The sequence below is a fragment of the Drosophila erecta genome, unplaced genomic scaffold (assembly GCF_003286155.1).
Source record: "Drosophila erecta strain 14021-0224.00,06,07 unplaced genomic scaffold, DereRS2 tig00000000-arrow-pilon, whole genome shotgun sequence".
NCBI classification, from domain to species: Eukaryota; Metazoa; Arthropoda; class Insecta; order Diptera; family Drosophilidae; genus Drosophila; species Drosophila erecta.
In genome coordinates, this window is record NW_020825194.1 from 21,329,980 (window position 1) to 21,357,892 (window position 27,913).

At 40.2% G+C, this 27,913-nt stretch overlaps 4 protein-coding genes across 7 annotated transcripts in view; 2 read left to right on the forward strand and 2 right to left on the reverse strand.

Annotated features, from left to right (window-relative positions):
- On the reverse strand, positions 1-27,824 carry LOC6551832 (DNA N6-methyl adenine demethylase). 2 transcript variants are annotated; one of them, XM_001979593.3, is made up of 9 exons: positions 27,738-27,824; positions 26,869-27,014; positions 4,774-5,282; positions 4,040-4,602; positions 2,289-2,870; positions 1,258-2,042; positions 1,000-1,205; positions 791-933; positions 1-734 (listed from the first exon to the last, which is right to left on the reverse strand). In XM_001979593.3, exons 2-9 carry the CDS (start codon positions 26,918-26,920, stop codon positions 179-181), a joined length of 3,396 nt encoding a protein of 1,131 aa, XP_001979629.2. In that variant the 5' UTR covers positions 26,921-27,014; positions 27,738-27,824; the 3' UTR covers positions 1-178. The 2 variants fall into 2 exon arrangements, with proteins under 2 accessions (XP_001979629.2, XP_026834190.1); XM_026978389.1 differs by lacking the exon at positions 27,738-27,824 and adding an exon at positions 27,128-27,709.
- LOC6551818 overlaps positions 1-27,913 on the forward strand; it is a 59,389-nt gene that overhangs the window by 2,567 nt on the left and 28,909 nt on the right. The window lies entirely within an intron of this gene.
- On the forward strand, positions 5,535-6,932 carry LOC6551831 (testis-specific serine/threonine-protein kinase 1). Of its 3 annotated transcripts, none has more exons than XM_001979592.3 (2): positions 5,535-5,700; positions 5,762-6,932. In XM_001979592.3, exon 2 carries the CDS (start codon positions 5,813-5,815, stop codon positions 6,719-6,721), a length of 909 nt encoding a protein of 302 aa, XP_001979628.1. In that variant the 5' UTR covers positions 5,535-5,700; positions 5,762-5,812; the 3' UTR covers positions 6,722-6,932. The 3 variants fall into 3 exon arrangements, with proteins under 3 accessions (XP_001979628.1, XP_015010271.1, XP_026834211.1); XM_015154785.2 differs by having other exon boundaries at positions 5,535-5,641; positions 5,722-6,932; XM_026978410.1 differs by having other exon boundaries at positions 5,535-5,641; positions 5,700-6,910.
- Positions 23,392-24,103, reverse strand: LOC6551821. Its single transcript, XM_001979591.3, has 2 exons — positions 23,691-24,103; positions 23,392-23,628 (listed from the first exon to the last, which is right to left on the reverse strand). Exons 1-2 carry the CDS (start codon positions 24,076-24,078, stop codon positions 23,579-23,581), a joined length of 438 nt encoding a protein of 145 aa, XP_001979627.1. The 5' UTR covers positions 24,079-24,103; the 3' UTR covers positions 23,392-23,578.

Here is a 27,913-nt window from a genome sequence, read left to right on the forward strand (position 1 = left end):
TTTTTACTTACTAGTCAGATTTTATTTCACTATAGCTATAGGTATGTATACAGTTGCATTTACAGCTAGCTATTTACAGTACTTGCTCGCTAAGAATAATTTAGGGATTGTACAACCAACTCGCAAACGAATTTCTCATTACAAATATGGCAAGCTATTCATCCTCTCCACGGAACGCTCATTTGCTACTGCTCTTGATGGGCATCAGTTGTCCGGTGTTTCCATCGGTTTTGATCTCGATTACCTCCAGCTTTTCCACGCTTACCTTTGTGGATTCTCGAGTTTTATTCTCAACTTCCTTGGTTTCCCTAAGACTTTGCAGATGATCCTCCTCTTCACTGCTGCCTGGAGCTGTTGGCTCCACTTCGAAGTCAATCTCTGGCAGCGGCTGTGGAGTGGAGGAGACAACGATTGGCTTAAGGACAAAGGACTGTGTGTCCTGTGTGCTCGTGGGCGCCATTATAGTTGTGGGTGCGGTTTGGTCGTACGTATCGTAGGTCCCACGCTCCGAAATATCATCTATCTCATCGTCGATAAGCAAGTTTTTCTCAGAGCTTTGCTCATAAACCTGGGCATTTATTCCGCTACCATGTTTGGGTTCTGGTTTGTGATTTTTGGGCAGAGCAGGTAGAGTAGATGGTGCTTCCTCGGGTTTCTGCGCCTGTTGGGACGCCTTGCGTTGTTTCTCCTGGCGCATCTTTTCCTCCATTTCCTGGTATTTCATGGCCAGATACCTTGAATAAAGGGCACATTTATTAATGACTACTTTCGAATCTTTATGGTGTCTTACTTATCCACAATAGGTCCATTGTAGTCCTCGGGGAACTTTGAATTGAAAGGCAGAATGTACTTGTAAAGTCGCTCGTTCAGCACATATAGTTGCGCGGTTGTTGAACATTTGACATTAAACCACCAGTCGCAGGTTAAAGCAATCTGTTTATATATATATTTTGTTTCATTTTGAACACGCGTGTATAAAAATTAGGGTTTCCAGTTTACCTGACTAAATATGGTTCCATTGGGGCAAAGGAACGAGGCTTTTCCTCCGTTAAGATCACAGTAATGCCAGACTTGGCAGTTGGTTTCCGGATCTCCAAAGAATCCCTTGTAGCGTTGCTTGGTGCACTCAAAGCTGGTTTGAGGGATCTCCGCATAGTTGGGATAATCGATGCCAGGTCTTCCAGTGCTTGGTCCAGGGTGTTTATCTATTCGAATGTAAATTAATTAAGGGAACATATTGATGTAAAGGCTACCCACTTGGTCCCTTGGGTCTGGCAACCGCCTCCTCTGATTGGGAATGGTGTTCCTCTTCGCTGCCCGTATTGTAATCATAATCCTGGGAACTGGACTTGTGCTCCTCATGATGCTGCGGAGGATTAGCCACAATGGTTTGGGTTTGCTTTAGATTCTGAAGTATGCGGATCAGTGTTTTGATGGAGTTGTCGATGTTGTCGGGTGTTAAGGTTTGCGGAAGATGATTGCTCGCTTGAAGCTTGTGAAGAATTTCGGCCAGCGATGAGGTGCGAATATCTGGTAGTTGATCCTGATCCTCTGGTACGTATGCAGGCGTTAATGGAGGGCGCTCATGGGCGTATTTGTAAACGGGCTTAAGTTTAATAGGCGTTACCGTAGATGGTTCTCTAAGCGGTAACTCTGGGTGGTGGGCAGTAGGAGGCTTCCCGGAAACGTAAACATACTTCGGCGTAATCTCTACCGTGTGACTTGAAGTGGGCGACACCGCGGGCGAGGGTGTGGTCACGTAAATGGGACGCCTGGTGGCCTTGTAAGTATGGACTGGCTGCAAGCGAAGTGTGGGCTGTTGGTTATACAGAATCGGGGGACGCGGTGTGGAAATCTCAGGGTGCATTTGTGGTGCAGGCTGATGCTCGATATGTGGAGCTGTCGTGGTCACCAGAATGTAGGCGTGCTGTGGCGGCTGATGAGCCGATGGACGCTCATGCTGGGAGTGCTGTTGCTCTTCCTCCAGCGATTGTCTTGGCCCATCTATTAGGTAGTCAATAAACTGCGGTGGTGCTGGGGAACTAAAAGTAATGTTCAGATCTAAAGTAAGCGCTTTTGGACAGCTAAATGACAACAGCATATTCAATTGTTACTAAGAGATGCTCAGTTTTTTACGGATCTTGTTAGCTTTGTGTGCCTATTGATGAGTATTCTGGATAATGGGGGTATTTAGTAGAATATGGTTTGACTATGTAATTCCCTATCAAATTAGGAGCTTCTGCTCCTTCTCTAAGATTCTTGCTCCTCCTTCCGAGCGAAAGACTTACCCAAGCGGCTCATCCTTGGCGAAATCGTGGCGCGGCGACTGTGCCTGCGACTCTGCTTGTAATTGTGACTGGGAGTGCGACTGCTCTTGGACGTGGGCCATGAGTGCGCGCAGCGGGATGTGCAGCACCTGTTGGCCAGCAGTCGCATCCGGTCTTACGTAGAGGGAGTCGTACTTGTTCGGGTGATGGGGCTTGGTCTGGGTATGATGCGGGTGCAGATGGGTGTGTTGTGGATGGTGGCTACCAGCCAATGTATTGCTTTGTGCCGGCACCACCGGATGTGAAAAGTCGTAATGCTGCTGCTGCTGCTGCTGCAGATGCTGATGTTGCTGATGTTTTTGGTGTTTCATGCGCTGCTGTAAGTAAAGCACATATTTCTCCTGCGGCGTCATGTGCGGAGTATGCTGCTGGTGAGGATGATGACCAACACTAGTCGAGGGCGGGGCCATATTGAAGTAGCTTTCGTATTTACTAACGTGCCCGAAATGCGGTGATTTCTGGTGTATTATCAATGCGTTTTTGGAGGATGTGGTGGCGGTAACTGCGCTCGAATCGGGAACCGACACAGAAGCGTAGCCGATGCTGTTGGAGGTTAATCATGCAAAGCGGTTATGGTTTCGGTTTCAAGCAGAAATGTCATGGGAGTTCATTATGAACTTTCTGTACTATGTTATACGTAAGCTGAATTCCAAGGAGTTATAGTATGAATTCCTGAATGAATTTTAATCCCTGATACTATTATCTAAATAAATTGTTGAAAGAGTAACTTAATCAGCGATTTAAGTCGAAAAACAAAAGTGTGCATCGAAATGCGTTCAACTAAAGTGTGGTGTTGTAAAAATCTTCGCTGATTGGCATGTATTTCCATGTTCCATCCCATTCTCTGATAACCATTGTACGACAGATTTTTGACCTGAGCCCGCTGGCTACCTATGACATGAATATGCAATTTGACAATTACTACATGAGCATGTGGAGAGGAACACGAGACACTGGCCAGGTCGAGTCTCCCCAAACCACCTTTGCCCACTGGCTGCGCCTCTTGCTGTACAACGAACGGCAATTGGAGTCGCTATGGCTGTCGTCATGGGTCTTACGTCACCTCTGGAGTTGCAAAGATGGTGACTATGTGGAAGACCGGATTCAGAGTAGGAGAAGAGCGGACGTGGCCTGAGTCGGAGCCGGACACTGGAGTGGACTGGGCTGGTGCATGAAATGCAATTGATTTTTCTGCCCAAGGGCATTGCGCTGCAGCAGTATCCGTCTCAGACGGAATCCCAATTGCATGTGCTTTAAACAGAAGCATATTAAAGTCTTTGTTGCATATTTGAATTTTAAACGGGTGCACATAAACAGAGTACAATTATTGACCTATTTGGGTGATGATACAATAGTTTAGCAATCTCTCGTAACTGAGTTAATTAAATTGGTGTGTCTTACAAGTAATTTGTAAAGTCTGATGTACCATTTACTTTTAGGACCAATTAAAAGTCTGTTGTGTAATGTTGTTAATAATGTATAGATGACGTGAAACTGCTTTAAAGACAGCCGTAGTGGCAACATTTTTAATTGTATTCTACATGCGATATTGCAACTGCATCACGATACATAAGTGGGCGTGGCTGTGAGAACTGCCTATCAAGCAGACGGTTTGTGATTCCATGGGATCAGAGCTCGATCTGCCTTACTTTTTGGGCTCTTGGGCTTTTTTCTGCTTGGGTATGAGAGGCACAAGTGACAAGAAGTCTTACCTTGGATTGTTTTGCACTTGCTGGTGCTGCTGCGGCTGTTGCTCCTCCAACGCCTCCTCCTGGGCTCCATGGTCCTCCTGCTCCAGCACCTTCTCGCCCTTCTCCTCCTCGCCAGATGAGGATGGTGACGATGGCTGTTCGGCGGAGGCGGAGGCAGCAGCTCCGGCTGCATAATCCGTAACGATTTGTGCTTGATGGGAATTTTTATAGACAATTTCTGGCTGCTTCAGGTTGCTTTGGATGTTATTGTAATTGATGGCATCGGCGGAGGAGCCCGGCTTGCTGCTCACTGGCGTATAAATAATGGGTATAAACTGTCCCGGCAATGTGTTTTGCGCTGTAAATGGTGTTAAATTGATTTTTGATTGTTTGCCCCGCTGTCGCTGCGACTGGGATGCGACTAAGCTTGGCGATAGGATCTCGAATTGCTGTGGTTGCTGGTGGTGCAGGAGGAGGCGGTGCTGATGCTGCTGCTGCTGCTGCGGCGCTTGCTGTGCATGCTGCTGCTGCACTTGCTCCTTGGGGGACGGCGGTAGCGGCGGAAAATGCTGCACCGTCTTGTGCTGCGTGCGTGTAAATTATGAATTACTTGATTATTTCTGCTTATTTATGGCTCATGAAATCAATTGTAATGAAGAAGATTGGATAGGTATCAAAGTGCTTTTCCAATACCCTCGAAGTTTTATTGCTATACTATACATGCCCTTTGGAAAATACTCTATTCAAATACTTGCCTTATGCGTCGGGTTCAATGGCTTGTACGCAATATACGTGGCACCAGAATTGGTGATCGCCTGCTGCTCCTTGACATGACCAGGTGGCGGATGTGGGGGCGCATGCTGATGCTGGTGGCTTCCAATCGCAAGGGAGTGGAAGACCTCGCCTACGCCCGACTGATAGTGCGACACTGGTGGCGGGTGCGGTGGTCCATGGTGGTGGGGATGGTGCTTCTGCTGCGGCATGTAGGCCACCGGCACTGGTATCCTTCCAGGCAGCGGTGCCTGCAGCTGTGCTCCGCCGGCCGACGACGAGTGCTTTGTGGCATACTGCTGATTAATGGGCAACTCGGGCGCGGGCAGATAGAAGGCCATGTAGGGTATCAGTCGTCGACTTCGCTCTGAGGCACTCAGCTCCGAGTCGCCGATGCCACTGCTGTTGTGGCTGCCTAGGGGATTCCTATTGATTGGAGCTGGTTGGGACGCACTGCCAGTGCCAGCTTGGCTCGTGGAAACCAGAATGGCAACTGTAATATAGAAATATTTATTCTTTAGTTGCATTTTTCCGCTTTTTATTAAGTTTATAATCATTCGACACTCAAAAAACCGCAGGCTTTTAAAGGGTCTTAAAACAAATGATATAGGGGCGTTTGATGATCTGTATATAGAGCAGACTTTTTTAAAAACATCGATAAGTTTGGACTTCCCTCTTATTATTACTTCGCTTGCCATCTTAATGTTTATTTTTAATTTATTGGACGTAGTAAGCCTTGTCTGTTCGTTCAAATTTTCTGGAATGGTAGAAGGCTGTGCACGTCCGTTTTTATATTTATTTCACACTTCATAACGTTTGTAGGTTTTGTCAAAATTTCTGGATTCGAATTTCGTAAGTAAAATACACAAAGTGGCAATAAATTATAGTTTGTGAAATCAACCATCTTAAGGGTAAATATGTTCGCCATATAGAAAAGAAGCATTTGCTTGATGCCATTACCAAATCACCTAGTTGGAAACTCTCGGACAAATACACTAAACGCACGCCGAGGACACAAGAGCCATGTCTAAATACAATTCCAGCGCTGGAAACCGTCAGTTGGGTACCCGACACTCGGATGTGGATGCACTGGCGCAGCGGGGCTACAATGTGGGTCACAAGATCGGCGAGGGCTCGTATGCCACTGTTATAACCGCCGGTTATGCCGATGATAATGGACATGGAGTACATTTGGCCTGTAAAATCATTGACAAGGCCAAGGCGCCCACCGATTTCGTGAATAAGTTCTTTCCGCGCGAACTGGAAATCCTGACCAAGATCGATCATTCCAACATTATACAGATCCATAGCATCCTGCAGCGCGGTCCCAAGATCTTCATCTTTATGCGTTACGCGGAGAATGGTGATTTGCTGTCGCACATCAAGAAATCGGGTCCCATTGATGAGAAGCAGTCAAAGATCTGGTTCCTGCAGATGTCCAAGGCACTGAAGTATCTGCACAACCTGGACATTGCCCATCGGGATCTCAAGTGCGAGAACATCCTTCTCTCCAAGCGACTCAACATCAAGCTGGCCGATTTCGGATTTGCTCGCTATTGTCGCGACGAAAATGGCCGGGAGATGAAATCTGAGACGTACTGCGGATCGGCTGCCTATGCTGCACCGGAAGTAGTTTGTGGACGTCCGTATGATCCAAAACTAGCTGACGCCTGGTCCTTGGGCGTCATTCTGTTCATCATGATGAATGCCAAGATGCCGTTCGATGACAGCAACTTGACCAAATTGCTGGAGGATCAGCGCAACCGCAAGTTTGCCTTTCGCCGCAAGCTGCAGGAGTTGATTTCTGCCCAGGCCAAGGCTACTGTTTCGGTGCTTCTGGAGCCGGAGGCACATGCTCGCTGGAATCTGCGCGAGATTCTTAACTGCGCCTGGCTGCGATCCGTCGAGGAATCCCAATCATCCACTCCCTAGAACTTACTGCAAGTTTGCAAAACCCCAGAGACCACTTATCATTGATAATCAAAAAAGCGCTGCAGTTGATTTCACAGATATGTGTAAATTGGAATGGTATCTCAGAAATTCAATGGTATTTTTCAGATAGAGATATCTTTCTACTGTCTGAATCCCATCACGCACTTTTTATTTTGTATGGTATTAATAAAAAACCAAATACTCAAGTATTATAAATATTTTGATTATGAGTATACAAGAAATTATTCAAACATAATTTAAGGCACTTTTTTTCTTTTCCCCGGAGCAAAGCTTTTATAATTTTTAAATAATTTAAAGAAAAAGCCAGTCGATGTTGAGCAATAGATGCAAACCTTACAATTAAGTGACTTGGATGAAGCAGAAACCCGGACCCAACGAAGCTTAACCACAGAAACCGAAAAGCGCTGTCATAACCGTAAAAGAAATACTATTATAAAATAGCATTAGGTAAAATGTCGAACAAATTTTTCTTGCATCTTTCCCCACTGCATATGGCGTACAGCAATTTATTTATCGTGTGCATTGTTGGCCACACTCTCCGCTTCTGTGGGCCGTGTTTAGTGAGCCGTTTCAGCCGGCAGAGGCACAAAAAGCCTCCATGGGAGGGGAATCCCAGTCCCAGACGACAGTGAAAAGAAAGGCGCCAGTGATGCGCCGCTGAATTTGGGATTGAATTTCGAATGCTTAAATATATGGGTCATTATCTGTGAGAAATTAGACTTGGGTTCAGTCATATTTAATATGAGTGTTAACTCGATTGAACCTAAATTAATAATGTCAAAGTAGAAGTCCGTCCTTGTCTGTCCAAGACACATCAAAATGTGTTATAATTTGGGGAATTAATTTTGGGCTAGTCTTGTTTAAGCCGTGCCTTGTGACCAATCACTGCGAAACATAAGTAATTGTGGGATTTGCCAGTTTCGCCATTCCTGGCCAGTTTGCATTGGATTGGATTGGATTGGTTTGGTTTCGTGTCCTGTGCGGCATGTGTTGCAAGTTGCCATGCCGACCTGCAATCTGCAGACCTGGGAGTCGGCCCCCACGACATGGACAGTCGGCAGTCGCCAGTCGGCAGTCTCCTCACAATAAGTGTCCGAAAGTTCGAGCCAAATCAGAGCTGTGGGGCAGATAATTTGCATTGGAGAGCGGGCCGGGCTTAAGTGGCAACTTAGATGCAAGAAAGGTCTTGTTGTTGCATATGTGACACCAGAAATGGGTGGTTGTTTTCGCCCACAACAGTGGTTGCAGATATTTAGGCAACTGTACAAATTATTTACAAAGTGTAGTTAACTGTTTTTGAGGAATATGTCTGACTAGCCCACAAAGAACCGATACAGCAATGAGTTTAAAACGTTTAACAAAGTAATTATATTGCATTTGAGAACATTATTTAATGAGTATTTCCTATTTATTAATCCTTGTACATTAACGTGCATATTTCAAACGCGCACTGAAAATTGATCCTAGTTCATAGTCACAGTTATGCTATTCCCATCCCAACTCTGGTGTTACCGAAAATGCTTGTCTTTATTTGATCTTTCAGTTTGTCATATCCGTGCCGGCTTTCCATTTAGTTGTTTCTTTATAGTCTGAAAGAGTTTTCATTTTACGACTCTTTTTCATGTGTTGGCCCGGCCAGGCGGTCTGCGCTCCGCACACCTGTGCGTATGCGTAATGCAATTTTGCATTAATTAATATAAGTTGTCTGTGTGCTCGCATCCAGCCTGCGGGGCACTAAAATGTTTTGCGATGGCTCATCTGCCACCTGGCTGCAGCCAATTTTCAACCGAGCGTCGCTCCCAAGTGGCTCGTATGGAATTAATTTTGGGGCAACGTGTCAGATTTATGCTATTGTCTTTGTCCCCTTCGGAACTGCTGGGGCTTATTAGATCTGCCTTCCAACTTCCGGCTGTCGTATAAATCCTTTGAAAAATGAGTTGCATTTGCCTTTCGCATATTGCTAATAATTTGCTAGGATTCGGCTTGGGGATTTGTGATTTTCTATAAAATCGCAAATGGAATTGCCAATCAACACATTGTGCAGATGAGTTTACTGTTTTTTTAAATAAATATTTGACATTCTAAATAAATACTTAATTAATTATACTTTAAATGTATATTTACACATTTGTTTCTTTATAAATAAAATATTTTTTCGTAGTGATTGCGTGTAGTGAATAATTAAAGAGTCGTTACCGACTTGAAGTTATGACAAAACCCAGACGTGTCTTACTTTTTTTATGCTCTACAATCAAACTCATTTTTCCATACATCACTCCATGCAAAAAGTTTCCCAGACTGGCTAATATAATTGTTGATTTCTTTAACAAGAAGGCAAAAAGCACGCAATGCGAACAAAAACTGAGGTAGAAGGAGAGCAGGTGGAAGTGCCTATCCTAAATAAACTTGTCATGGTCAACGGCACACCCTCGATGCTTTTTCAATTACAATATAAATATGGGAGTGTGGCAGAATGCTGAAATGCAATTAGGCAGCCGCGAAAACAAATAAACGGGGGCAACAAAAGTTTGAGAATGATTCCTGATAGGAGATGGGGAATGGTCGGGATATTCTCGCACTGACCCCGCGGGGGATTCGACTTGTTATCGTTGTCATTTGGATGGCACTCTCCGCCGAACACTCGCACATTTGAACCCGTGGGTTTTTAGCTGTTTTGCCCGGTTGTCAGTTGGTTTATGGCCAAAACACATTAAGCGAACCGCATAAAAACATTTTAGCCGCAGTCACAGTCGCTGTTTTGGCCCGAGCCCACACCCTCATCATCATCACCAGCACCCACTGAAATTCTAGTTCAATTCAAGAGAATCGCTCCAAAAATGTTTGTGGTCAGAATCAGAGAGATGCGGAGTATACAGATACAGATACGGATACGGATACAGATACTGATCAGGCCATATTTACCAAGCACTTTTGCATGTATTTTGCATAAAATTTGCAAATGATTTGTTGAGCGCTTCTTATTTTGTGCAATTTTGATGCGATTTCTGGCGGGGATGGGGAGAGCTAATGGGTACGGTGGCGTGCAGGTGGCGTACAGGTGGACCAGACGTGGAGTACTCACCTGTTTTGGGTTAATTCACTCGCCCCGGAGCCAAACATTTCACGCTTTTTTGACATTTCTGGCGCATAATTTGATTAGATTTCGATACGACGAGCGAATTGTTTTGGTCACTCGGTTTTGGGGGAGGTGGTGGAACCATTTTGGAGTGTTGTTCCTGCTGTTGGTGGATTGTTTTCTAATTTGATTTGATTTGATTTCGGCCAGTGTTCTGTGGCCGCCCCCGGTATGCATCGCTCAAATGCAATTAAATGCAAATTTATTGCGTAAATATTTACTTGAGCGTGAATGAATTTTAATTTTGTCACCGGCTCGACCATTTCCATTTACCGCTCGTTCGGCCACCCATTTCTAATTTTCGCTGTTGTTTTGAAATGCTTGTGGCCATCGCATCATCATCATCAACAAAGTGAGCCGGAGGCCAGCGGACTGTGCACGACGCTCACTGATTTGGCTGGATCGGCGGATCCCGCGATCCGATTATTGTGCCACTCAGCTCGCGACTCCAAATTATAATGGCCGAAACGATACCACTCGCGCCCCCGGTCATTTATGGTCCAAATTGTAAAGTCGTCCATGTAAGCCATAAACTAAAACCATAAACTCCACATCTGTAAAGCAGGCATTACACGAGCCACGGGTCCAAGAAGTCAAGCTCAAATTGCTGGCTGTCCGATTTGAGCAGAAAAAAAACAAAACACAGAGGCGCAAGGCCTCAGATTTGCCTTCACTTACAATTTTGGCCAGAAGACAAATTATAGAGGCCGTAAAATGCAATAAACCAATCGCACAATTTCGGGTGGTCCAAATATTAGCCAAGTAAAGTGCGAACTAAATTGCTACTTCTGTTACTTATGCGATCTTTCATTGGCAATAGTAATAAAAATTTGTTAAGTATCTCACGAACTTGTGGAAATTCATTTGCATGCTGCTGAGTCGTAAACATAGATTCACTTCAATCTTCAATCACATTATAATGCAGTAGCCGCTGTCAAGTATACACTCAGTGTTTCGTTTTTTATTTCGAATTCAAATCTGCCCAAAAAATTTGCGCTTGATAAAATGTTAACTTCATTTCAGCCACACCAATCGTGAGTAATTCGCCAACGTAGCAGTTCACACCCCAATTTAATTCTGAGCAACTGCCCACATTGGTTAATGTCTAGGTATTATTTAAATCCATTGTTTCCTTTACTGGCCCGACCTTTAAGCTGCATTCCGTTAAATGGCTGAGAACTTGTCTAACTCATATATCAAAGGCAACGCACCGATGGAATTTAACTTTATGGCCAGAACCAACATCCGCTTGGGGCGAAACTGCAACTTGATCAGCGTAGTTGCTTTTACAATTCGGTATAAAATAATACGAAATGTGCACTTTTTCGTTTAGTTTATATTGTTATTTTCCACGCTTTCCGCTCGTCGACGACAACAATTGCGACAGAAACAGAAAAGTGAATGGGTTTTCCTTCCATTCCTCCAATCGGCTATCGCGGATACGTTTGCAAATGTCGCAATCTGGCACTGGCACCCATTATAAGCATTTGCGGACAGCTTAGAAAAAACAACAAATTAACCGCCCATTAAATAAACATGGAAAAACACACCCGCTTGCGTCTCAGTTTGTCCGTCAAATCAAACTGCGTTCATCAAAGTCAAATTCGTAGACCAAGTTGTCAACCGAGAGGTTTGCAGTACTGCATTGCCAATTACTAGCAAAAAGATACACTTCAACACAATCATTGGAACTTCAATTAAAGGCTTACTATTCAAATGATCTAACCAATTTTTCGTTATTCCTGTGGCGACGATCAAACAACGAAGCTTAATTTTCGATATAAATGTCTAAGCGCCTAATCAGGCCATTTTATTAAGGATTAACCTTAATTGAAGAAGCTCTTCCAATATGGTATAAATGAAGATTTGCTCTTTTAAATAAGATAGTCTTTTTCAATTCAGAATTTGATCTCTTCGTACAGAAATGAAATAGGGAAATTATCTTCACATTCCCCTTCACTTCAACAATAGCAGTTGATCAGCGATCCATGGAAATGTTTGGTGGAGTAATTGTTATCATTGGCCGGCCGTTAATTGTATGGAAATGGAAAATGATTGTTACACTTTCTGCCTGCATTTAGTTAACTACATTTGCACACTCATTCCGCCTCCTCCAACGGTCAGTTGCATCTCATTATAAGATTTACATTTCACGGCCAGCTTGGCAACGAAAAAGTCTGCAAAGTGCTTCCTCATTCACAAATGTGTTTCCTCAAATGGGAATGGTAAATGTAATTGGGATTTTCCGTTTACTGGCATTACTTTTATGGCCTTCCCATTTGTCGATTGGTCCAAACCTAATTTTATTGGTTGTGTTAATCGCCAGGCTATTTTAAAACATCCTAACTGGTATAAAAATAACTCCCAATCAACCAACATAAATAAGAACATTATAGATACTGACTTTCATTGTTGTTTAACGATTTTCTGAAATGCGTTAAACAATTTACTGGTATCCGGTTCAAGGTAATGTTTTACGATTATACCTGTTTTTATTGCCATTCCAAAATAAAAACAATCAAGTCGATTGAGACATTTCAAAATGTCTGGCAAATAGAATATAAAAAATACATGTAGATATTGGCAACAAAATTTTCAAAATTGTGTGCAGCTTTTTACGGTAGAAAGGCAAATAATAAGATGAAAGATTAATTCAATTAAATTAAATCAAATATTTGACTCATTCCCACTTATTCCTTAATATATGTATATTTTACTAAACTTTTAAGCCCAAGGCTGCCCAAAATTGAAGCAGTAAATTTGTCTTTCACACACTCCATGGACAATCCTATTGCCTCCGGTTTTTGGTGACCCAAACGCTTGACCCTCTCGGTCTGGCCAGAAAATTAAAAGCCAAACTCCCACTGGGGTCCACGGGGCGTATGGAGCACGATTCGAGTGGCGTTTGGACTGACCCGGCGACAATCGCTATAGATCCGAAGTTATTTATGATGGCTTTCTCGAAACAAGCGCTACAGCTAAGAGGTTCTGGCCTCACTGTGGCTATAGTTGTGTAATGAACTTCTGCAAAACAATGCAAATGGAAATAACCAATGCTTGCCATTGAAAAATGATTACGCAAATTAAAAGTAATTTATTTGTGCATGCAACAAAGTAAAAGCAACAGCAAATGGCTCGAAGCCGATTGTTATCACTCGAAGCTCAGCCAAGCCAGGCAAAACAAATTTAAATATAATTCACTTACAGCCAACAAAACTCATAAAAGGCCAGAATGGAAAAACGGTAACACAACTTCAATTTGGTGTATTATGGCCACGGTTCGAATCCATTTGCGGCGTTACAGAAATCGAGCGATCTGATCGATTCGATCTGTGGCAAGAAATCGATCGGCAAGGTCGCCAGCTGTCGATGGCTGCTAAATGTGGATTGCCAGTCGTAGATCTCTATAGATCCGCCATCGATTCCCCATTATCTGCTCTAGATGATCATGAAAAAGTTATCTTCAACAAGTAAAAGACTTGATGCTCTTTATGGTAGATATTTGAAGAAGAATTGATTTATTTCAAAAAATGCTATTAATGATGACAATTAATATTGAATTTGAACATAAATTTCCAACTATTATGGCTTAAGTATCCTCCTAAATCTGCACACAGCTCATTACAAATAAACCATAGTCTTAGTTTTAAAAACCATATTTCCATTTGGTTTAATCATATACTATTTCTTCTCGGTGAAACATATCTGCTTAGGAACCATTCTATTACAAATAAAATAAGCTCATCAAGTAAATTAAAGCTGCGGTTTTAAAAATGATTTGATGATTTTGTGGCTGCTTGTTCTCAAAGAACACGGTCAAATTCTATCATAGAAGGCGGAAATCGGGTGCTGAGGTTGTTGGAATCAAAAAGCTTAGAGAACATGACGAGGGCGCCGCCACGGCGATTACTAAAAGGCAATTAATCCCGAGCCACAGACAGAATTAATCGTTAACTACTAGAATTAGTTGCCTTTGTGGTTCGTTGTTTTGAGTTGATTGAAGCCAGTGCCAATCGGGTAACAAAAAACGACAAAGAAACGACGTTAAAAAGTAAATCTTGTTAATTAGAGCGTTGTTAGTCACGTTGTTGCCTATCTTTTGGAGGCCCTGCTGGGTTGGGCTGACCAATGAAAATCTATAACTAATATGGTTCCAGTTGGAAGGCATTGAATGTCATAATCAACAGCACGAATTTAAAAGAGCGTGTTCAAACACTGATGGTTGCTTATTACCAACAGGAAAGGAACCTACTTTTTAACAAGAAAACCAAGGATACCAAATTATATAATGATTTCTCTTGGTATTCATTAGAGTCCATAAACAAATAATTATAATTATATATGGAAGAATTCGAATAAATTAAATAATTGGGAAATGTAACAAAGTTGGAAGAATTTAAAAACTTGATTTAATAAGCAGCAAATTAGTTGTCTGGTTCAGTCTTGGTCATTAATTAGTTTATAAGACATTTTCAAAAGATTCTGGTAACCGCCATTTAAGCTCCATTCATAAATAAATACCTGGCAAAACCAGTCAAAATATACTTTATAAAATTCACATAATTAAAACGCATTTATCAGAGCCATAGAGACTTTAGACAAATGGTTAAGCCGCCGAATACCTAGTCATGGCTAAAACAGGAAGCTATTAATGCCACCTGCTTCGGGGATTCCCTAAATAAACAATTTAAAAACTGTTATCGGGCTTTAATAAGAGTGCTTTTAAGAGTGCTGTTTAATAACAAGTGCTCTGTGACCTCTGACCCAAAACGGTCAAGGCGAATTCCAATGACCGTCACGAAATGACCAAACAACAAAATTTGTAACCCTGTGCACTTTTGCCCGGATTTGCCCTGTGAAAACCTCCCGCAGACAATGGAGAACGATGGAATTTGAGCTAACTCACAGACAGACCATAAATAGTGGTTTCCAAATATGACATTTTTTTTGCCGACTTGGTGTAGCACTTTAATTAATTACTTTAGCATTCAGGTGCTGTTTATATAGCATTTTAAACCTACCCATTTTTGTTAGGTCTCTGCGTTCTTTGTGTTGCCAAAAATCGAAATCTTTTGGTTGTTTTTCTTCTTTTTTTTGGTACTAAACTATGGCTCATGCCAAGCGATTGTTGTCTCAACTAGCCAAATTAATTGGCTTAATTTGGACGCTTAGCTCGGCTAGCAACCTTTTTTTTAGGTGTTAACAATCGTGTTTGCATGTTGGTTTATTGCCAAACAATTTAACCATTTTCGGCTACTTTAGAACTTGAAAGCACAACCAGATGGTAGAGCAAAAAAAAACAAGATAGAATGCTATACTCGAGTTCCTCGTGGAAGCGCAAACGAGAAATTTCAACATTTTCTGGAATATCGGTAGAAACTGGGAAAAAATTAATAAAATAAAAAATAAAAATGGTCGGAAACGCTTCCTTCTCACTGTTACATACTTTTAAATGAATCTAGTATACCCTTTTACTCTACGAGTAACGGGTATAAAAACAGCTTGGCTAATCCAGTAATCCGTACATAATAATTAGCTTATCCGAGCAACAACCTTCAAATTCATCAATTAGTTGATAAATATGCGTTGCCCACTGGCCTGTTTTAATTGTGGTTAATTATTGTAAATGTTGGTAACTTTACAGCACGATAATCACTCCATTCCAAACCTATTTTATTAATGACATGGTAGCGTTTCTTCCACGGAAACAGAAAGATATTCATTTAACCTGAGGTCAGTGAAAGAGGTCAGCCAAGTTTTGATTCAGCCTTAATTGGGTTAATGCAGATTCCGCCGAGAGCTAAACAAGAAGTTCAGTAAAAGCGGCTATAAATTATCACCCGCTAACTGGAAGTTAACCTTGGCTATCGCGGTTGACAAATTGGTAACTCTGCAAATTAGTGACTATAAGAGATTAATTACCACCATATACATTCAAGACATAGTTGATCAGCTAATCAATGAGTATCAATATCAAATTCTCAGTCCACAATCACGAAAACCATTATGTTAAACTTGATCTGTATCACATTTGTTCTACTTTAGCATGAATTTTATTTTCTGACTGTTTGACATCAATTTCGAAATATTGGACACATTTTGAGATAAATTGGTTTATTCGGAGCCACAATTTTGCTCTATATTTCTGTACAGCAGTTGTATAGCGTGTCCAATTCCTCGTATGCAATGCAACGGAAAATGTAATTGAAAGTTGCCACAACACCTTGATTTGATTTTCCTGCTCAGTTTAAGTCTTTGAATTGCTGGTTATGGTTATTTCGATTCAATTTTAAATGAATATCAGCATTTTTATCTCCTAGTCTCAGGTGGAACTGGATAATAATCTCATCATACCTAATTCATACCTAATTCATCAGTTATGGTTCACCTACATTTTTGTTTCTATTGGTTTTTCAATTTATGTGTTCATTTTATGTTTTCTTTTATATCAACATATTTTTTAATCGAATGCCTTAAGGAAATCGTTCGTTTCGATAATGACAATTTTGTCTGCAAAAGTAAATATTTATGGCAAATTGTAGATTTTTCGGATTGAATTACCAGGCGATCATAATCAGCAGCAGGCTCCTACCGAAAACCAAACTGGTTGGGAATTATAGGGCTACAAGAAAATATGTTTCCTAAACAAATATTAAAAGCGGCAATAACTATGTGTTCCAACAGTAAGTTAAACATTCTTCAGGCTTTATTTAAGAAAATTTTTACTACTCACTTTAAAGACCTCACTATTTCACTCACTAATATAATTATGACAAAATAATAGATTATTATTTAATTACTTACAGCTCGAGATTAATGAACAAGAATTGTATATTATATTTTAAATATTTTTTATGAATAAATATTTTAAAATAAATATAACATTTCAAACACTTGTATGAATAACATTTGCCTGGTTATTTGTTCAAGAGGGATGCCAATGTGATATTGCAAGTAATCACACTTAAGACTAAACAGGAATTCCAGAAGGTGACCAACGATCGTTTGGTTTTCGGTAGCAACTTGCTGCTGATTATGATCGCCTGGTAATTCAATCCGAAAAATCTATAATTTGCCAAAGAAATTAACATTTTGCAGGCAAAATTATGAGATTTTTCGGTTTAAATTATTAGGCGATCATAATTTCAAACACTTGTATAAATAACACTTACCTGGTTATTTGTTCAAGAGGGATGCCAATGTGATCTTGCAAGTAATCAGGAACGCATACACTACTACACACACTACGCATACACTACATTCACTGCTCGACCGGTAAGAAAGATGACTTGGAATATTTTGTGACTCTAAATTAGAAGACATGCCTTACAGCCCTCACGAGAACCAGTTGGGAATTATAGGGCTATGGACACGAAAAATCTACAATTTGCAAAAAAAATATTTACACTTTGTGGGCAAAATTGAAAGATTTTTCGGTTTGAATTACCAGGCGAACAGGAATTCCAGAAGGTGACCAACGATCGTTTGGTTTTCGGTAGCAACCTGCTGCTGATTATGATCGCCTGGTAATTCAATTCGAAAAATCTACAATTTGCCATAAATATTTACATTTTCTAGGCAAAATTGTGAGATTTTTCGGTTTAAATTACCAGGCGAACAGGAATTCCAGAAGGTGACCAACGATCGTTTTGTTTTCGGTAGCAAACTGCTGTACATACGTACGTACATACATACGTACATACATACGTACATACATACGTACATACATACGTACATACATACATACATACGTACATACATACATACGTACATACATACATACATGCCCACAAAATGTAAATATTTATGGCAAATTGTAGATTTTTCGGATTGAATTACCAGGCGATCATAATCAGCAGCAGGTTGCTACCGAAAACCAAACGATCGTTGGTCACCTTCTGGAATTCCTGTTCGCCTGGTAATTTAAACCGAAAAATCTCACAATTTTGTCTCCAAAATGTAAATATTTATGGCAAATTGTAGAGTTACACAACTTACATACATACATACATACATACATACATACATACATACATACATACATACATACATACATACATACATACATACATACATACATACATACATACATACATACATACATACATACATACATGCATACATACATACATACATACATACATACATACATACATACATACATACGTACATACATACATACATGCCCACAAAATGTAGATATTTATGGTAAATTGGAGATTTTTCAGATTGAATTACCAGGCGATCATAATCAGCAGCAGGTTGCTACCGAAAACCAAACGATCGTTGGTCACCTTCTGGAATTCCTGTTCGCCTGGTAATTTAAACCGAAAAATCTCACAATTTTGTCTCCAAAATGTAAATATTTATGGCAAATTGTAGAGTTACACAACTTACATACATACATACATACATACATACATACATACATACATACATACATTCATACATACATACATACATACATATCGAAAACCAAACGATCGTTGGTCACCTTCTGGAATTCCTGTTCGCCTGGTAATTTAAGCCGAAAAATCTCACAATTTTGCCTAGAAAATGTAAATATTTATGGCAAATTGTAGATTTTTCGAATTGAATTACCAGGCGATCATAATCAGCAGCAGGTTGCTACCGAAAACCAAACGATCGTTGGTCGCCTTCTGGAATTCATGTTCGCCTGGTAATTCAAACCGAAAAATCTCACAATTTTGCCTGCAAAATGTAAGAAGTATTTATGGCAAATTGTAGATTTTTCGGATTGAATTACCAGGCGATCATAATCAGCAGCAGGTTGCAACCGAAAACCAAACGATCGTTGGTCGCCTTCTGGTATTCATGTTCGCCTGGTAATTCAAACCGAAAAATCTCACAATTTTGCCTGCAAAATGTAAGAAGTATTTATGGCAAATTGTAGATTTTTCGGATTGAATTACCAGGCGATCATAATCAGCAGCAGGTTGCTACCGAAAACCAAACGATCGTTGGTCGCCTTCTGGAGTTCATGTTCGCCTGGTAATTCAAACCGAAAAATCTTTCAAATTTGCCTCCAAAATGTAAATATTTATGGCAAATTGTAGATTTTTCGGATTGAATTACCAGGCGATCATAATCAGCAGCAGGTTGCTACCGAAAACCAAACGATCGTTGGTCACCTTCTGGAATTCATGTTCGCCTGGTAATTCAAACCGAAAAATCTTTCAAATTTGCCTCCAAAATGTAAATATTTATGGCAAATTGTAGATTTTTCGGATTGAATTACCAGGCGATCATAATCAGCAGCAGGTTGCTACCGAAATTTTTTGTAAGAATAACATCATAATTTTTTGCGAATGAATGCAATTCGATGCCAAATTTTATATCGAATTCAACGAAGTATGAAATTCCACAATCAGACCAATATTTTATCTGCTGTGAACAAAATACTGATAATTTAAATCAAAAAATCAGGATTAAAGAAATTTTTTTGAGAAAAATGTCAAAAATTCAACATTTCAAACCTTGAATGCAATTTGATGGCAAATTTTATACGGAATTCACTATGTACATCGCATTTCTGTAATGGGTAACATCATAATTTTTTGCGGAGTTGCTTTCTGATCTTGCTTAAGTTCGGACGTGTGTCTTAACGCGCAATTCGGTTTCGGTGTTTACTTTAAATTCTCTTTTTTCGTGTACCGTTAATCCCTTTAGCCAACGACAACTAAACAAAATTGAATTTTGCTGATATATCAACAACTGGCGGTTGTTGGCACCTGCCAGCTTTAAAATAAAAAAAAAGTTTTCCTACTCACTATTCTTTACGGTTCTGAGATTTGGGGAAGTTGTGCACATATTCATATTAAAAAATTGCAAACAACTCAAAATAAGATTTTAAAAATGATCCTTAATCTTCCCTTTTATTTTTCAACTTGTAAATTGCACGATAAAGCAAATATAAAGCCGATTGATGTTATCATCAAACGAAACAAAAATAAATTTAATTTCAAATTAACATCTATTATACACAATCAAGTGCGAGCAGATCCTTCACTCACTAGCACAAGTTAGTTTTATTGAAGTTTTGGCGAAGTTTAAATAAGTTTCTAAGTTCATCTGCTCAAGGTTTTTTGTACCACTTTTTCCTTGCTTTAAAATGTTGAATCAATAAATTGTAATATTAAATATAATTAAAATTTTTCAGTTGTAAAGATTCCTTAAAATGTAATCTCTGTAAAGTATTTTTAAGCTAGCTTTAATTAATTGACTAATGACTCAATCGAGGCAAATTGAATATTTGAAGGAAGCGGTCATTATTTTAGTAAAACATGCAGCAAACTTTAGCTTAGCTGAAGGTCATTGTCTAAATATTTGTTATTGAGTTTTTTTGTAATATCATCCCATAAATGTATTTGGTTGTCCAGAAAGCGCCAACCTTGAAAAGTTTGCATTTCTAAACTGTTTTATCTGTTGTGTTTTCATTCCTGCTCATTGACATTTGAAAGTTACTTGACTACCAATTTGAAAGTCCCATTAATATTTACCAGATCCTCAAATAATGATATCTGTAAACCAATGAAAATAAATTAAATTACGAACACTTATCCACCGAGGAAAATAATCCATGATCCGGTGAGGGATCACATTTGAAAAATGTCACATTTGATTGAGCCTGCTTAAATTCCCCGCGATTACGGTCATTACATTAATGGGATACCAACTTTCCTTCAGCTAACCATGCAACCTGTTCCATCCCCAAGTCGCATCCCGAATGATGTGCTTATTGTATATAATTTATTTGCAATAAGACAAACCATTTCAGTTATTCAGCTATTTTGAGCATTCAGACGCAACAAGTGCACTTGGCTATCGAGACGGGTTGAGTTGGTTTTAGCCATATTTGTCGACCCTCTGATTTGGCTTGACTCTAATCCAAAAAATTTCATCTATGCAGGCGGTGTGTGCTTTTTAAGTCATGCCAGTTTTGTTTTAACACGCGCCAGTTGGCCCACAAAAATGCAATGAAGCAGCTGCTGAAACTTTCCCTGCGGTGGCCCAACTAGTTCATATATCACTGGTGTGGTAATTAGACCACTAATTAAAGCCCAAATGCCAACACTTCTTGTCTCAAAAGCTGGGTGGGCACTTTCCTACTAGGCCGAACCGAAGCTGTACCAACAATGCCCAATTATGTCATGCTGTCAACTGTCATCAGGTGAATGAAAAATGATTATAAGCAGCTCAAGACGTCGGCTTAGTTTATTTCGATTGTGGTTATATCATACATTTTTAAATAAAGTTGGCGATCTTTCTACCCGAGTCTTTTAGAGGGTGTGATTTAGGTCGTTTACCCGACGTCTGCTAGTTTCTCGTTTGAGTTACGCACGAGCCCGTCATCATTGCACTAAGTATAACAGCAATATCTGAGTTCAGTCTAGGCTCAGTTACAGTTACAGTTAAAGTTTCAGTTACAAGCGCAATAACAATGGAATGTCTCTTACCAAATGCGGCGCTTTGTTGGCTTACACATCATCTAGTGCCACCCCACCAATACCCCACTTCACTTGCTCGTTTTAATAATCTTGAAAAACATCGTCTCATGTGTTGACATTTTTCATTTAAGACTGTATTTGGCCAAAGGCTTCGTGTTGTTTCCAAAAATAATGCCAAGCGGTCTGGGGGGTAAATAATAATAACAAAATGCGTGTAATAACCGAAAAATATTCACACAGTTTACACCTAAGCCATGGATTTCCTACCATTCCATGCTGCTTGATTCAAGGCATCTGCCTTGCATTTTTTGGCTTCTTATTATTTTGTGGCTTTTGCTTTTAGCCCAGTTTTTACGGTCGTGTGAGGTAATTTAAGACTTGGAAGACGTGGAATCACAGCAGGTATGACTATTCAATGTTTTGGTTATGAGTAAATGTGCCTCGGAGCAGTGATTGAAATTGAAAAAGCCGTTTAAATAAATTTCGCAGAGTTAAAAATAATTATATCGCTTCAACAGATTCATAAAAATTGATGGTCACATTTCTGTAGCCGTAAAAATAAGCAAATTTGGATGTTTGCCAATAACTACTTTCAAAATCTTCAAATGATTCGACTTCTTCCTTGCCAGTATATTTATTTTACACCAGCGTAGGATGGTTCTTCAAATTTTAGAGTATATATAAACGTAGGCAGCAGTATATGATATAAAATCGTTTTTAACGTTTTAAACAAAACGTTTCACCAAAATCATTGTGCGTCATTTTTGACTTTTTAGTCAGCCAAGCGTCTAATTTCCCCTGAAGTATTTTTTCTTGTCTGTTTTTTTCTTATGTCATTTTCATTACCTGATTTGCTTGGAATATAATTGTAATGCGTAAACTTCTTTGTTTGGTAATTAGAGAGCGAAACAAATGAATTCCGAATATGCTCTGTTTGACTTTCAAATTCTGTCATTAGTCGAGATGAGACAAACAAAACGTAATGACCCAGGGACGTCAAAGCTAAATTAAAAACCGATTCTCAGCACCGGTTTTAATTCATCGACCAACCCCCACACTTTGCATAATGCCGAAAACGGCACCGTCCAAATATTGGTTAGAGTTAGATGTTAGATCTATAAATCAATTAAGTTATTATCGAGGCGTTGAGCTTGTTTCATCTGTGGGAAATTTGCATTCGTCGGCACACGGAGTATTTCTTCCGCTTGTGGAAAGGCACTTGACTTGCAGTTCGCTCCTTGGACAAGTTGATAACTATTCGGCATGGTATTGTGTAAATTTGCCAGCGGCCATAAAACAATCAAATCCATTGGGTGAAAAGTGGATGAGAGACTTCGAGAGTGAGAAACTCTACAAGAAATGCAAATCCAAATGAATAAAGAAAACAAGCAAGGAGGTGAGGCATTTGGTGCTGAAATTCCAAACACCCTGCAGATTATCAAGCTTTTAGATATTGAATCCCTAGGATTTATGTAATATTAATTTGGGAACTCATTGCGGTATGATTTTAGATATTAACACATTAATTCGAACCTCCATCAGCATCATGATACATATTAAAAAATAAACTATCCCACAGGTTGTACTGTAGGACTTTAAAGAGTTATTAGTACTTCAACCAGCTTAGTGTATTCAAATGCCTTCTTTCAAATAGTGCCTATGTAGGGTACAGTGAAAAGCAACCAAGTTAATTCAAATGAAAGCAAGTCTGTGGGCTGGAACTGCAACCTGGACAGATTCGATGGCGACTCTGAGGAAAATGTTGCAACCAGCTCTCTCGGACGTCGCGTAATTGCGAAACGGCCCCGAGGACATTGGCGCTGCGGAGTTTCTTTGTTGGCTGGCGCTCAAATGAGTTTTTTTGCATATTGCAAATGCAAAATTTTTCTTAATTAAATCCGATCACTGGCGGCCAATCAGGAAGAGATTGGTGGCCGCGTGGTCGCTGGAAAAGCCAGACAACATTGAACTTGAATTGCTGGCCAAAGTGGCTGCGTAAAAGTTGTGCAACTTGTTGTTGGCCAGCTAAATCATTTGAGACATGATTGCAACACATCTGTGCGCCAGCTTTGCTTTTATTTTCGTTTTATTTAGCTGTACTTGGTTTGTAGATCCTGTTTTTGGTCAAGGCGCTGCGCGAAATTGGGTTAAATTACATTTTAACACTGAACAGTACGTGTTTCTTTCCGGTCAATTTGTTGTTTTATTATGTGTAAACCTTAGTTGAAAGGCTTAACCAACTGGATCTTCCACGCATTCGCCGACGGCCAAAAAGGAGTAAGCTGAATAAGAATAAAACTCAGTCTTAAAACAATCATTTCTAGTTTCCCAACTTTCAACTCACGCCTCTCATTTGTGCAAATATAGTTTCGCATCTCGCACTCGTTGCTAAAAGTTAAGTACTCCTCCTGAAAGATCTGCGCACAGACTGGTTCGTAGATAACCGGGCAATCCTTGGTGCAGCTGGGCTTGCAGATCTCCCGGCTGGTTTCAACTAGCTCGGATCTGCCACTGCTTTTTCGGGCGCACTGCTCCACCTTCAGCAGGCAATTGTTGTGAAAGACATAGCAACGTTCGTCTGCCATGGCCCAGGCCAACTCTTTCTCATCGGAGCATCTGTACTGCACACTGCACCGGAAGAGGCCGTCCTGGGCGTGGACCTGGGTGCATCCCACACAAAGGAGCGCGAAGGCCAAAGCCAAGGTCAAAGGCAGCTGGCTGCTTCCGTGCATCTCATCCGCTGATTAAAGTGTACAAACTGAGGTTCTCTGAATCACACTCGTGAATATTTATACGATTCCCACCAGTAACAGCCACATTAACCTGCATCGAATTGGCTGGCTTACTTGACCCCTTCGAGTTAAAATAGCACTGCGGGTCAAATTTGTGAAAATGAACATGCTTTCTTCTAAATTATACTTTGCTAAAGTACCATCATAAATTTTTGTTGTAAATATTGTACATGTTTTTTTTTTTGTGCACCATTTTTTTTTCCGACATGAGTACAGAAAATGTACTTATACTATCTCCATATTGAGGTTTTTTTTTAATTAAAAAGTCTTTTTTAACAAAAATGAAATATATTGAATGTTTACAGACCACCAAAGTGTTAAGAGAATATTTGTAGTTATTAATTGCTAACAAAATGAACTGCGGGTTAAACCAGCTTATTGTGTGACGCAGATCTGATATTTTTTATAGCCGGCAATTGAGATGCAAGATAATCAAAAGCTTTCTGATTTGTTAAATATTCTTGGAAACATTCACAAATATTATATATATTAAATCAACGTCGCACTGCAGTAGAAATGTTAATTATTGATTGCATTATTTTGTTCGTAGTTGTAAAAACAATGTAGAAATTAAAAAATAATTTCCACTAATGTGTTCCGCTTTTTATTTGGTCTTAATTATAGCGTTATGTAAAACACTCGATATAAATTTTATATGCATAAACTTCCGTTAGTTGAACACCGTTTAATTAGATTCACACTCTAGTTTGAGGACTTAAGGTTGCAAACGAAATCAATAAATAAAACATTCAGTTCTCGTGCATTATTAATACACATTATTCAGATTTGTCAAGTTCAAATTGATTTGGACTGTATAGGAAAAGTATATGTTTCAAGTATTCAACTCAAACGTGGCTTATATGCCAGACGGCCCTAATTACAGCGGGTTAAACATCCAAGTAGCAGCGCTCGGCGGTCGAAAGTGGCTCAAATAGATCAGGCTCCGCCGGCTTTCTACCCATTTGAACATCTTATTATGTCAATTATCCAATTGCTAATAAAGTCCACGTACGCTGCTGACCCGCAGTTTTGGATCAGTGGCGATCGGTGAAACGTAAACTGCAAACTGAGAAGCGAAACGAGAAATTCGCGTTAAAATCATTTCAGAGTCATTGACACAGACAAAGTCCGCCAACGTGTGGTTTTTTTGGCAAGCATTTTACTTTTTCCTTTCACGCCCCAAACTCAAACTCCCGCTCCTTTGCTGCTTTTTTCCTCTCCACACGGGAAGTGAAAAATCTTGTTTTCCACAGAAAATATATATGTGCAGCTGGGGTTGTCCAAAGCAAATTTACGGACCTTCAAATTGTGGGTCTGCAACTATTAGGCATCGCAGAAAGTTGACAAAACTTGCAAATGATGTAAACTGTAAACTGTTGGCGGCAATTAGTGAACTTGGGCCGAGTTTTGTTTTTTGGGCTGATGACTGTGATGAATGTAATTGGTTTTTGGCCATTAGCAAACCCAAGTTGCTGGGTTTTAGGAAGTTATTAGCATAATTGCTGCGGGAAGTGTGTGTTTTCTTTTCAGGGATGGTTCATTTCTTTCTCATCCACTGCCGTGTTATGCAGTTCGGAATATTTCGGACGAACTCTGCCCGCTCCAGGTATTTTTTACATGGATGCAGCACTTGGAATTCCGAAACATCTGCCCAATCTCCCACGAAGTCAGTGCCAGACAAATGCACACATTCCTTTCTGCTGCTCCCCCGATGGGAAATTGCATTTTCACTGCAAATGCCGCGCACTCGATGTGGAGCACGTTTACCTCAACTTTGGCCCACGGCTCCAACTATGAATCCGTATTCCCTCCGTCCGCACTCCCTACTCCGGCTTGTCGATCCCCCCAGGTTGGCGTCCAGTTTAGATATCCACTTGGCGCTGTAATGCACCGTCAGCGAATGCCGTCCATGTTGATGGCGATAATAATTTGTATGCCATTCCATCAATACCAGGCTTTCCATAGATTACTCTGTCGTTTCCACAGTGGCGCCGTCATTGTTGTGGCGCTATTAATTGATTTAAATCAATAATATAACATTGCGCTCAAGTCGACCATGGGAACAACTGTATTACTTTTATCAGTACAATTACAAAGTGGTCTTAAAAGTTTCAGTTGTTTTTTCCTTCCCTAAATGTGATTATGTTTTGATTTTTGATTGAAATGCTGCCCCTTATCATTATTGATTGTAATTAAATCGCGTAGTGCATGCCATGTCGTAAAGTGGAATGTAGTCTCCGGGTCCACTGTGCGGATTATCCGCGCAGCCTGGTGGACGTGGACGTGGACGTGGACGAATCCGCGGTGGAACCACCGCTTTGCGTACTTTCGTACTTTCGCTACGATACACAAATATACTTAAAACGCAACTTTGCGCACGTATTTGGGATTTCGGACGGTGTCGCATCCGATGCCGAGGCATTTAAACTTCATTTTCATATTGTCAACGGCAATTGATGGTCAAAGCCCCGCGTCGCCATGGTTGGCATTTCACAAGGCAATGCAATTCGGCACATTGCATTTTGAGGGGGAGCTGTTGGTGGATTCAGGGATTGCATAAGCTCTGCTATTTGGCAGGCTGACATAAAACAACATTTTTTTAGTGCGACACAACGACCTTGCTCCCGTTCAGTCACCCAATCCGCAAAAAATAAGACAAAAACTGGTTTCAATCGATTCTAACTAAGTTTCTGAGTGGTAAGACCGGGTAATTTAGAGATCTGAACTTACCAAATGCCAATGGCAAAAGCCAGTCGCTCGATCTTCCCTTGTGGATCCACATTTTATTCCTCTGATTGTCTCACACTTTCGATTATTTATTTACTGACCGTATTCCAGCTTGTCTTATTGCTTAGTAAAGCATATTTGTTAGACAACTGAAAGTATTCCACAGACGACGGTAAACAATTAAATTAATTGACTTGTCAGCGCTAAAAAGGAGATTAGCATAAACAGTGTTTTGAATATAGTTCTACGAAAGGGGCGTCACCTTCTATCTAATGAATGCATAAATTAGTTTGGTCCAAACCGGTGACAAAGAAAAGAATGCGTTTTGTTTTGAAAACACTTTAGTTACTTTTATTGTGTGATAACTTGAAAAGGTTGGGGAAACCGGACCAAGAAAGTATTAGGAAAGTTTTTCTTTTATTTTAGAGTGAAATCTTCAAGTTTCTGCTAAACCCCAATAAACATATATTGTATAGTTCAGTGAGCAATATTTTCAACAGCCTTCGATAAATGCTCAAGCTCATATTCTTTCACTCTCTTTGCTTAAACAAGAATTGGGACACAGATCCAGATACATTTGATAGGGTCATTTGTTGTCCGCGGTCACAATAAAGCTTGTTCTACTTCACTTTTCATAAGATTCACAATTTATTTTTTGTCATTTTACACCATATGCAAATTTTGCGTTAGAATTATAATTCAGTTGTTTTTTATCCCAACTTTCACATGTGAAATATTATTTAAACAGCCAACGGGTTTTTAATGATAACTAATATTGACAGTTCATAACCTAAGCGATTTATCTTTGGGGTTTTTGGCTGCTAAACTGCGAAACAAAAATGTTTTTATGATTTGTAAGCCGCCAAACGAACCGAAAAATGCTATGAAAAATTGATGCAAAACTCCGGAGCGCGCGAAATTTTTCTACACGCGCATGCGCGGCGTTCAAATTGAAACTAAACGAGGTTTGGCGGCTGCGCGTTTGTTTATTTGATCGGTGGCGCCGCACTGCTTGCACTGCTTGGCTTTCCGACCGGTTTCTCTTTTG

Bases quoted from the DNA above. Each gene is read 5' to 3' on its own strand.
- LOC6551832 (XM_001979593.3), bottom strand. From the start codon at position 26,920: ATGTGGATCCACAAGGGAAGATCGAGCGACTGGCTTTTGCCATTGGCA. The intron at 4,603-4,773 runs GCAAGTATTTGA...ACACGCACGCAG, and splicing joins CATTGAACCCGACGCATAAG to CACAAGACGGTGCAGCATTT. The intron at 2,871-4,039 runs GTAAGACTTCTT...AACCTCCAACAG, and splicing joins CAAGTGCAAAACAATCCAAG to CATCGGCTACGCTTCTGTGT.
- LOC6551821 (XM_001979591.3), bottom strand. From the start codon at position 24,078: ATGCACGGAAGCAGCCAGCTGCCTTTGACCTTGGCTTTGGCCTTCGCG. The intron at 23,629-23,690 runs GTGAGTTGAAAG...ATTCTTATTCAG, and splicing joins TATTTGCACAAATGAGAGGC to CTTACTCCTTTTTGGCCGTC.
- LOC6551831 (XM_001979592.3), top strand. From the start codon at position 5,813: ATGTCTAAATACAATTCCAGCGCTGGAAACCGTCAGTTGGGTACCCGA.